The sequence below is a fragment of the Coturnix japonica genome, chromosome 28 (assembly GCF_054131305.1).
Source record: "Coturnix japonica strain WE chromosome 28, WE-NBRP24, whole genome shotgun sequence".
Classification (NCBI taxonomy): domain Eukaryota; kingdom Metazoa; phylum Chordata; class Aves; order Galliformes; family Phasianidae; genus Coturnix; species Coturnix japonica.
This window is the reverse complement of record NC_140690.1, coordinates 3,460,186-3,471,022: the sequence shown is the minus strand read 5'-3', so window position 1 is coordinate 3,471,022 and position 10,837 is coordinate 3,460,186. Positions and strand designations below refer to the sequence as shown.

Sequence of the window (10,837 nt, the reverse complement as noted above, 5' to 3'; positions counted from 1 at the left end):
CGGGGAGCCGAGTCCCGTGAGCTCCGGCAGCGCGGGCCAATATAGGAGCGATATTTCTGGATGGGAGGAGTCAGGAGCTATAAGCTCATTTTGCAGCTCAATTAGTGATGCCCCAAACGCCTCCAGACCTGAACGTCTCTGCCCAGAGCCTGTGAAAACCAGGGCACTCCTGTGCGCCTGCATGTAACAGTAGTTTCAATGTAGGTAATGATCCTTCAAGGTGAAGTGCCTGCGGGTTCTGCAGCAAAAGGGTTTGATGGCCCCATTGAGGCGGGGATGGATCCAGAGAGAAAAACAGGGAAAACTGGCTGCCTGCCGTACCCTTGGTCACCCCCATAGGACCCCACTGAGCTCTAGGCCCTTCTCAGCTCCATTGCTCCTCTCTGGACACACTCCAGGGTCTCAGAGTCCCTAATGCTCCGAAAAAACAATAAAGGAAGTTGTCCAAGGAGAGGTGAAAAGAACCTCATCGCTTATTCACTGCAGGGAAACATCTTCAGTTTGGGGGGTAAATGGAAGAGAAACGGCTGCATAAAATGACAGCTTACAGACAGGAGGAGGCTGTCAGGTGTCACGGTGTTATTAAAGGCCACAAGAGCACGAAGGGAAGGAGTGCAAGAGTGGGATTAGGGCAGGGGATCTCCTGAGGGCTGCCAGCAGATCTGCAGCCTGCGTTCGATCTGTGTGAAACCCACATGGCACAGTTTGACTTCAGCACATTGGCACATCCTGAGCACAATGGAGTTATTGGTGCAAGGGCAGTGCCTGGGGGATCCCAGCTATTCTGTGCTGTGTAACAGCAGCAGAAAACAGCTGCAGAGAAACCTCAGAGTGCTCTGTGAGATCTCAGCTGCAGCTTATCTTGGGCTGTGGAGTCTGAGCACAGGGACAGCAGAAATCCATCTCCTGTCCTGCACTGAGCTGGGCCCAGCAGGGCAGGCAAACCAGGGCCTGATCTTTGGGAAGGCTCCTGATGTGGATGTGAGTTAGAGCTCAAAGATGAGTGTGATTCCACAATCATTATTGTCATCCTACAGACTCCACGTTACACAAAGCGGAAGGCACTTAAACCTGCCCTAAAAGCATCATTGCAGTGGGAATATCACATCTCACCCGTGATTCACGGCCTTAAGCCCTGCAAACACTCCATTCTATGTGATGTCATTATACCTACCTATATTGCTAGCATGCTGTAGATTCGGTGCACGACGACTTTAAAAAGACACATTTAAGGCTTGTCTCACAGAAAGGAAGAAGTGACCATGAAATATTATTATTTCATCTGAGATGTACTTAGTTATGGAATGGAGCACTGATGAATCACGAGGCAGCTCTGCTACGAGCATCGTGCAGAGGAGCTCATGGGCTTCTCTGGGACTGCAAACCTCCCTCTGAGGAATCTTAACTGCAAGAAACCTGGCCTGAAGGTTTGGTCCCCATTCCCATTGTTGTGACAAGAGTCACCTCAGTTCTCTGTTACTTTACTTCAGTAAAGTAACTGAGATGACCCTTGTGTTGGTCTCTTACAATTGGATCTAGGAGGTGCTGGCTGCCTGTGTTTATGATGAAAGAGCAGCAGTGATGTGGGTCTGTGTGAGGTCACAGTCATTGCTGGGTTGGGAGGGTTTGGCCCCCAGCTGTCGAGCAGAGCTGGTGCTCTGGTGAGCATGCTGCACACAGACACTGAGCTGTGAGCGTTCCTTGTTGGAGATCATCCTTTGCGAGCCCACTGCAGGCACCGCTGCGGCGTGTGTGTGAGCTGGGCACAGCCCGGACTGACCAGGCCAATAAGGTGAGCTGGGTTTGGTGCTGGGCGGCTGCTGGAAGGAGTCTGAGCAGAACAGCTGGGCTGGGGAGGAGCTCCCAGCTCAATGGAGGCCCTTCCGAGTGGCTGTTTGCAGGGGAAATTGATTCCTTGTGAGATTCTGTCACACGTTTTGGTGAGGATGATGAACTGCCATTACTGCCCTGTGTGATGCTGCAGTGCAATGGAAAGCACAGCAGTGATAATGGGGTATCAAAGTCCTGGGCTGCAGCAGGTGAGGATAATCCCAAGTGCAGCAGCTGTGGGCACAGAAAGGAAGGAAAAAACTGCTGACCATTGGAAGGGCTCAGGCAGGCAGTGATCTCCAGTCAGACACCCTCACCTGCACTGCCAACCCTTCAGTGATGTCTGGGAGGGGTTTGCATGTGCCTGAGCTGCCCTGGGTTGGCCCTGCCATCCCACCAGGTGCTCAATCTCTGCTTCAAGCCGTGACTGAGCATCGCTGCTACAGCCCTGCAGAATTGCTGCTGGTCCCCAGCCTTTGTTTTAGACATTAGAAGGGAAGGAGAGCACAGACTTCATGGAGTGCAACTTGTGCTTTATTGACCCCCGGATCCAGCACATTTTTAACAGAACCCCCTGAAGTCCTGGTGAGATCCAGGTGCTGAGCTGGGCCGTGGGCTGTGCAGTGACATCACAAGCACAGTGAGCTCACAAGCGCTGCCTGGGGCCGCGGCTGCCACCAGTGAGTGCCAGAGCCGTGAGTGCTGCGCAGAGTGTGGACACGCTGTGTCAGCCCTCGTCCCGGCTGGCAGTGACGGTGGTGGTGGCTGCTGGTGCTACCTGCTCTCACTGACGGTGTTGCCCAGCCATTGCACTGGTGTGTTAGCTGGAAGGGAGGAGAACTGCAGCTGTGCCCGGATAAGCCAGAACTGGAGGTTTCTCAAACGTGTGAGTGGTAGCACTGCATCCACTGCAGCTGCAGCAAGGGTAGATGATGGAGTCCTTCTCATGGCAGGAACACAAAATGTATGCTGCAAGGTATATAACTGCTGGTGGGATGGAGAACAGCACTTGCTGGGGAAGTCATGGCACTTAGACACACATTGGTTCCAGAGCTGGCACAGTTCTTGCAACCAGCTGCTTCCAAGGCATTGCCCTCCTCGAGAGCCCAAACTGCATCAAAAGAAAGCTGGGAAAATGCTTATTCCTCATGATTCTTCCCTTGTAGGCACTTCCTGTAGGGTTCCGGTCCGAGAGGACTCTTTGGGGATCCAAGCAGTTCGAGCACAACCGTCTCTTTGCAAGAGCAGGGAATTCCTCTGGAGATAACCCAGACGGGCTCTAAGAATTTCACCATGTCTCAGCAAAGAGGCGACTGCTACTTCTACTTCTACTCCACCTGCACTAAGGTACGGTTGACTTTCTTCTGCCTGGGTTTTCTTCCATTTCCTCATGTTGAAGAGAAAGGGGTGGAGCAGGTAACATCACCTGCTGGTGATGTTACCCTCATAGCGCTGCTAACAGCCTGGGCTAATGGCATGGACACGTTTCAGGCTGTGCTCTTATTTTCCTGTGGTTTCCTTGTGCTTGCAGGGAGACAGCTGCCCCTTCCGCCACTGTGAAGCGGCTCTGGGGAGCGAACGAGTCTGCAGACTGTGGATGGAGGGCGGCTGCTCAAATAGAAACTGCAAGTTCCGTCACATGAGGATTGATGTGAGTGTTTGCCTAAAGATGTGCTTTCCAGCTTAGTCTACAACACCACTTTTCATGGCTGTGGTTGGGCTGAATGCACTTCTGCAGGCTGGATATGTTTACTGTGAAAATCTTACTGGTTTCTGTTTCTAGAGGGGACTGGGAGGAGGTAAAGAAGGCAGACAATTCAGTGCCTTAGGTATATCACAGCAGGAGATGTTTGCATTAGGAGCCAAAAGCATTTTCTCCCCAGATGCAAAAAGCTCGCATTGCTCAGCCTCCTAAAGCTGCTGGAGCTGGGTGGTAGGAGAGAGTGGCACTGCCCTCCTGCCAGCAGGGCTCGGTTGTGCCCTATCGGGCCTTCTCCGTCCTGGATTTCTCCAGAGCAGTTCGTTCTGGCTGCTTGGAGTAGTGAAAGGAGGGGCAGAAAATGAGGGTACAGAGCTAAGGCTCCACACAATGGGTTCTGATGGCTGTTGGAGCGCGGCATCTCCCTGCAGACCTGATGTGCCTGTTTCCATGGCCCTTCCTTTCCTTCTCTCTGCAGAAGCAGCGCAGTTTGATTCCCTGCTTCTGGGAGAACCAGCCCGGAGGCTGCCAGAAACCACACTGTGCCTTTCGCCACCTGAAGGAACGCGGTGGGAACAGACCGACTGCGCTGCTGAGCCACAGTGAGTGTCCGATGGCGTGAAGCATGAAAGGCTCAATTCTGAATGTCAGTTCTGAGCGGGTGCAGGATGCATGTCACCATTCATTGGGGAGGCAGGGGAGAGTCGTGATAGTGAAATATCCGTCTGTGCTTTGGCTGTCAGAGCAGTGCTGGGCTTTTTCTGGAGTGAGGAAGATGCACTGCAGGTCTGTGCTGACTGCACAGCATTTGGGCAGCGGAAGGCAAATGTAACAAACAGTGCTTGAAAATGTGAAGCTTGTGGTTGACTGTGCTCAAACCTGCCCCCAAAGAGACGCTCATCAATCATTCCTTGTTTCTTTTCTTCCAGAAGTTGACACCAGTGGCCTTCCTCCAAAGAGAGGCCTTGCAAAAAGTCTGGGGAACCAGACAGAGGTTGACAAGGCACCAGAGAGAGGTACAGATACTCAACAGGCTCCTGGGTTTGATGCACTGTTTTTCTACTGAGATCTGACTGTTCTTTCCTGGGACTCTTCTCTGCAGTTGACATCCCAGTTTCCTCCCATGGCCCAGCTGGACTAAAACGCAAACGGTCGGAGGAGGAGAAGGGAAAAGCAGGGGAATCACCCTGCAAGAAAAGAGTTAAAGGTGAGCACGAGGAGCTCGTTGCGGTGCCTCAGAAAAGCAGTGCTGTCATTTTGCATTGCTCTCTGTCAGACTTTTCCTTGCCCTGGATTATTACTGAGTGCAGCTATTGGGTTTCTTTGTTCCTTTGTATGCGTTGTTGGTACACAGAGATGACCGTGTGCAAAACATGGCTGAGAATCCCGGACAGGGCAATGCAATTCCACTGGCCAAATGTATTTAACTTTGTGGAAGGGTGGTGGGACTGATAAGAGAACTTGATCTCTCTTGAGGCGCAGCAAGACAGTACCAGCTCTCTCTTCCTTTTACTTTAGGTGGGCGCAGGGTCTCTGTGAGGCCCATTGATTGGAAAAACACCTTCCCCCCAACGCGGAGACAGAAACGAAAAGCAGCAGAAATTCATCCATCTGCTGCTGAGGACGCGGATGAGCCCCCAGCTAAAAAACTACCAATGGTAAGAGCAGTGGCAAAAGCAGTAGTGGATATGAAAGGTTTACATTGCCCTTGAAGAAAAGGAAGAAATTCCAAGTGTTCTACAGCTCTTCTGTTTCCCTTGAAGGCAGCAGATGTCTCACAAGGTACTTGTAGAAACTCTGACTCGTGCTTCATACTGTCTTTTTTCTTCCTAGGAGACTCTTGCTTCAGTCCCGCCCGAATACACCGTGCTCAGCACCGAAGTCATAAAGCTTCCAAGCAGGTGATGACCACAACTTGTTCTTCCTTAATGCCCTTTTCCCATCAGACAGAAGTTCTTTCACACTGGGGGAAAATGGGGTGTTTGAGATGTGTCATGGCATAATGCAACAAAGGAAGAGGTCATCTGAGATCATTGAAACTGCTTTGTCAAAACCTCTGCTGAGTTCATGGGGAAAAGTACCTCAGCCAGCAAGCAGGATTTTGCAGAGGATGATTTCTTGACATGTTTACAGACAAAGCAGTGAGGGTGACAATGTGTTTCTGCTACAAAGCCCAGCCCCTGATTGCCAGACTCAAACTGCTCTACTTGAACAGATGAAAAAGGCACCTGCTGGTTTCCTTAACTCCAAAGGCAGCCGCAGGTTAATCGAATCACCATTCCTATGTGGGTGTGAGGGGCGGGAGGGTCAACTACAGACCTCAGAGCTGAAAGCACATCTCAGAAATGTCACGTAGATTGCTCTTTTCCTTCCCACAAGTCTGGAGCTGCTCCCAGGAAGCCACGCAGACCCCATGGCACAGCCAGAGGAATCCAACACTACATCATGTTCCTCACAAGGGGCAGAAAATTAGCAGCTGAGCTGCACAGGGGCGGGGGAAGCAGCCATCACTGAAGACAACAACCTTGAGGAGCTTCTGATGGAGCTCACAGAAGAACTGGATGGAGAAACTGATGTGACGTTGAGGATGTGGATGAGCTCCTTCTGGACCTGTCCGACATGACGGCTTAACACCATCGCCTGATTGGACAGTTTAAAACAACAACAATTAAAACCAGCCCTGTTCCTTTCCAGCCCTGCTCCTTTTTGTTGTTACTCTGTGGGTATTTCTGAGACTCTGCACAGAGTCTTAAAGCTGAGTCAAAGCAGTGACAATCAGCACTGACTGCATCCTGTTCTGATTTCCTTGTGGCTCTGAGTTCAGGTCCTGCACCCGCCGCCAGCTCTGGGTGCTGCTTCAGCATCGAGGGCACAAAGCTCCTCTGTGGGCACAGAACGGCGTCCATCCAGGGCTGAAACTTCCTCCTTCCTTCACCCTCAGCAAAACTCTGCCTTGGGCCCAATGGGAGCTCTGCTGTTCTGATTCCTTGGGCAACCCTTTGAGAAGGCAGTAACAGTGGGCTCAATAACTGAGGCTGAAGCACAGCACTCAGGGCAGGGGCTCATGGGGGAACACAACGACGGGGGATTCAGGAGCTGGGGGCAAAGCCGCTGTGCAGGGAGCGGCCCCAGCAGCCGCCGTGGCTTCGTGGTACCCCGGTGGTCGGGGCCTGGGCGGCCTCTGGCGGCGGCATTGCTGGCACAGCCCTTACGTTCCTTTCCATTCCCTCCCGTTCCCCATCCCATCCCATCCCACCCCATCCCATCCCCATCCCCATCCCGTCCCTTTTCGTTCCTCCCCGCCCACCCAGCGGGGAGGATGCGGGATCATCTATGAAGGTGCGGGGCCGGGCAGGGCTGCGGGGTGTCCGTGCTGCGGGTGCCATTGCCATTGCTTTGCCCCATGTTTGGCTTTAGCGTCCTTCTACTCCATCGGATCAGATCGGACCGTGCTCCGCCTGCAGCGCAGCGCACTGAACTCACCACACCAGGTCTCCGAGCCTCAGACTCACGGCCGCCATCTTACCGACACCGCGCAATGCACCACGGGACAGCACAGCACCACGAGGGGCGGGGGCGGTGGAGACAGTGATTGGATAGTAGCGGTCACGTGGGCGGGAGGGCTGTCCTTCTTGCTGCATAATCAAGTTTCTGCCAGCCTGTTAGACTTCCCCACGTAGATACCACTTGGGAGGTTTCATAGAAGGAATGGATATCTCGCATTCAAACTTGGCTTCTTCAGGCTCAGTCACATCCTCATCACACAGCTCCTTTACTAGATTAATGGATTGCTCTTTAAGAAGGATGGAACAAGAGAAAGCAGATATTTAGAAAGAATGTAAAAAACTCTTACATTATCACCCTACTTACTCACGTCAGCATTACTGCACATGAACACTACACCTATCACCTCAAAATGCCTTAAAACATCATTAAAAAATAATAGAAAGGAATGTTGTTAAGAAGTCAGACAATAAGACTGACAACCTGAAGAGAGCCCAGATCTTCTGATTCCCAGTTCAACATCCAAATCAAACCATGAACTTCCCATCCCGATATCAAACTCCTCGCATTACAAAATGGAAAAGAGGTTCAATGAAACACGAACACTGATAAATACTTTGGTTAAATACAGCAACTTAGCTCTGAACAACAAGTTTTCACCTAGTAAAGGTCTCTGTAGCTCAAATGTAATGACTCAACATAGGAGAAATTCCTTTTCCAGGATGTTCTTGCCCTTATCATTCTAACAGTGGCAAAGCTGGGGACTGAACTCTTGAGTAGTGTGCTAACTCAAATGTCTCCATTTTCTTTATCACACTTAACATCATATATATACCCTAACATTGTATATATTAAAAAAAACCCAAAACCTGTGCTCTTCTGAAACAGACAGAGAAAATGAAGAAAAAGTCAAGCTATGTTTTTTATCCCTCAACGTTCAAACACAAATCTGAAGACTAAAGGTAGAAAATCAACCTCCTAAGAAAATAATCTGTTTTACTTAGCAAAAGTAAATCCCAAAAGACAAGCTGGAGATTTTGTGGGCACAAAGGTAGGTAGGTAGGAGTTTTTATTTCTGTCAAAGGTCCTGGTGGTGTTTAACTTCCTTGACATTAAAGCAAAGGATGTTAGCTGGTTTATAACATAATTTAAGCGAAATCATCATCAGAAGCATAGTTACCTTTAACTGTAAGATGGGCACGAGATTCTGCCCTTTATGCTACAAATTCGATTTCTGCTGCATCATTGACTTGGGCACGTGTGTAAGTCAGCAAGTAGGTCTTTACTGAAGCAGAGAACCACAGAGTCACTAAGGCTGGAAAAGACCACTAAGGTCATCTAGTCCAACCTCCAACTCATCCCTACCAAACTGTGCTCTTGAGAGCAAACCCACAACTACACTTGGCTTCCTTGAGCAAAGAGTTCTGAGGCACATGGCCAGGCTGAGCATCATCCATCTGGTTTCACAGCATCACTGCCTGTTCTCTCATGTCAATGAAACCACCCATTCCCCCACATCCACATCCCCACCAAAGTGGAATCTAAACATGGCTTCTACAAGGACTGACCGAATGCGGCCACTGTCACCATTAAAGTACCTGAGACAGAAGGATCACACTCACTGTCAGGCAAAACCCCTTTGGAGAGGTGAACTGACTGCCCTGGTCACCCCCACTTTGGAAAGAACTGCACTCATTTCCTACCTGCTCCTGGCAGTGTGGGATGGTGGGATAGCATCACACTTCCCACACTAAGCTTCCCACCATGTCACTTGTTCCACCATAACCTCAGTCCCAAAACAAAAGGGGAACTCCCTTCTGAACTTTCTTCACTTCATTTCAGATGTCCTTTCTGCTTGATCTCCAACCCACCCCCCACTCAGGAGAAAGATCCCCCGCTTACACCCTACCATTTTGCCGCATTCTGATGTTGTCATCAGCCTTCAGCTTGTCGTCATCTTTGTACCACTGGCTCTGAACCTCATCGTGTGAAATCTCACAGACAAAAGATTCACTCCCATATTCATTCACTTCCACATCTTCCAGTGGTTTAACAATCTTGATATCTCCAGCTGTGAAACACTAGAGATATATTAGTCAGGGTATTTCCAGAACTGAGTGCAGCATCTTTTCCTTACACATATTTGCTTGGAAAATAAGTAGGATTATGTTTTATTATAAACCATCATCCATTCCTGATTCATTTCTCTCTTCAACACGGTAAATGCATTATTGCCTTTGAACTTAAAGATAGACTTACTAGCTACAATGGAGCTCCCTGCAAACACTTTTCACGGAAACCAGAATCTCATTTATTCTAAAACTCTTCAAGCAAAATTAAGGTTAGAAAAACAATAGGATGGAATGAATCTTTAAGGTCATTTAGTTCCAATGCCCCTGCTATAGGCAGGGACACCTCCCTCCAGACCAACTCTTCTCCTCAGGGTCAAGGCTTCTCTCAAATCATTCTCCTCTAAGCCTGTGCCTGTGCTTGGGATTGCCCTGACCCAGGTGCAGGGCCTTGTACTTGGCCACACTCAAGTTCATGAGGCTGCCAAGGGCCCACCTCTCCAGCCTGTCCAGGTCCCTCTGGGCAGCATCCCTTCCCTCTAGCACATCAACAGCACCGCTCAGCTTGGTGTCATCTGCAAACTTGCTGAGGCTGCATTTGATTCCACTGGCCATGTTGCCTACAAAAATGTTAAATAACACTGGTCCCAACGCCACCCTCCACCTGGACACTGAGCTATTGACTGCAGCTCTCTGAGTGTGACCATCCAGACAGTTCCCTATCCTGCAACTGGTCCATCCATCAAAACCATTTTTCTCCAGTTTGGTGACCAGGATGTCATGCAGGACGGGATCAAATGCTCTGCACAAGTCCAAGTAGATGATGTCAGTTGCTCTCCCATTATCCACTGATGCTGTTACTCCATCATGAAAGGCCACCAAGTTTGTCAGGCATGGCTTGACCTCGATGAAGCCATATTGGTTACCACCAATCACCTCATCTTTATTTTCCAAACAACAAACCTGTCTGAACCATTGGCTTCTCTGCATGCTCATCATTAGTCTCTCCTTAGCTTGTGTGCCCACAATGTATGGGGAATGTCAGCCACAAATCTTACCTAGGGGACGTCTTTGCTTCAAAATCCCTTGAACATCACACAATCCATTTTAAATCTCCAGGTCTGCACTTATTTATGTCAGAATCAGACCATATTTCTGTGCTGCTATTTCCCTTTCATTCTGAAGGGCTCGGATACAACTTGGATTAACCTCAGGAGCAGAGTTCCTGCATAAAACAGCCAGTACTGAAACAGCAACCCAACCTGGTTGCAGACTGAGAGAGAAAATGAGAGTTCACCACTTGTGAATAATGAGACTTCTCTTATTTCCCTGGGAAGTAATGCCCCCTTTTTTACTTTGATGGAGCTCTTTCCTATCCTAGAAGGGAAAATATCAAGTCAGATCTCCATGAGTCCTTCCATCTCTGCACTGAGCAAAGGCAGCCTTCAGATCTATGCTTAATTCACCCACTCCCCTAGAATTAATGGAACTGTGCTTACTGGCACATATGCTGAAGCTTAAGCACAGTGAAGTGTTTTCAACATGTAGGAATGGCTATAGAAAATTCAGAAATTCTGGCTGACCTATGACAGCTTAAAGCACTGCGGAGGACTGTTAACAAACTCGTTTGGACATCACCTTGAATAATTGACTTTATCCCCAAGTAAGGGAAGGAACAGCTGAGCACCAGGGAGGTACACAAAGGGCCAGAGCAAATTCTCACACTGTCAGGTGC

At 49.6% G+C, this 10,837-nt stretch overlaps 2 protein-coding genes across 2 annotated transcripts; both read left to right on the top strand.

Moving 5' to 3' along the window:
• The first annotated feature begins 3,082 nt into the window (after positions 1–3,082).
• Positions 3,083–4,345, top strand: LOC146756066 (zinc finger CCCH domain-containing protein 11A-like). The gene is made up of 3 exons (XM_085524842.1): positions 3,083–3,177; positions 3,362–3,481; positions 4,008–4,345. The coding sequence occupies exons 1-3, from the start codon at positions 3,124–3,126 to the stop codon at positions 4,149–4,151; spliced, it is 318 nt and encodes a 105-aa protein (XP_085380968.1). The 5' UTR covers positions 3,083–3,123; the 3' UTR covers positions 4,152–4,345.
• LOC146756065 (zinc finger CCCH domain-containing protein 11A-like) lies at positions 4,202–6,002 on the top strand. The gene is made up of 6 exons (XM_085524791.1): positions 4,202–4,295; positions 4,459–4,545; positions 4,632–4,736; positions 5,048–5,187; positions 5,363–5,430; positions 5,909–6,002. The coding sequence occupies exons 1-6, from the start codon at positions 4,202–4,204 to the stop codon at positions 6,000–6,002; spliced, it is 588 nt and encodes a 195-aa protein (XP_085380917.1).
• The last annotated feature ends 4,835 nt before the right edge of the window (positions 6,003–10,837 follow it).

Coding starts and splice junctions, on each gene's coding strand:
- LOC146756066 (XM_085524842.1), top strand. CDS start 3,124: ATGTCTCAGCAAAGAGGCGACTGCTACTTCTACTTCTACTCCACCTGC. Junction 3,178..3,361: donor TCTACTCCACCTGCACTAAG/GTACGGTTGACT, acceptor TTGTGCTTGCAG/GGAGACAGCTGCCCCTTCCG. Junction 3,482..4,007: donor TCCGTCACATGAGGATTGAT/GTGAGTGTTTGC, acceptor TTCTCTCTGCAG/AAGCAGCGCAGTTTGATTCC.
- LOC146756065 (XM_085524791.1), top strand. CDS start 4,202: ATGTCACCATTCATTGGGGAGGCAGGGGAGAGTCGTGATAGTGAAATA. Junction 4,296..4,458: donor AGTGCTGGGCTTTTTCTGGA/GTGAGGAAGATG, acceptor CTTTTCTTCCAG/AAGTTGACACCAGTGGCCTT. Junction 4,737..5,047: donor CTGCAAGAAAAGAGTTAAAG/GTGAGCACGAGG, acceptor CTTTTACTTTAG/GTGGGCGCAGGGTCTCTGTG.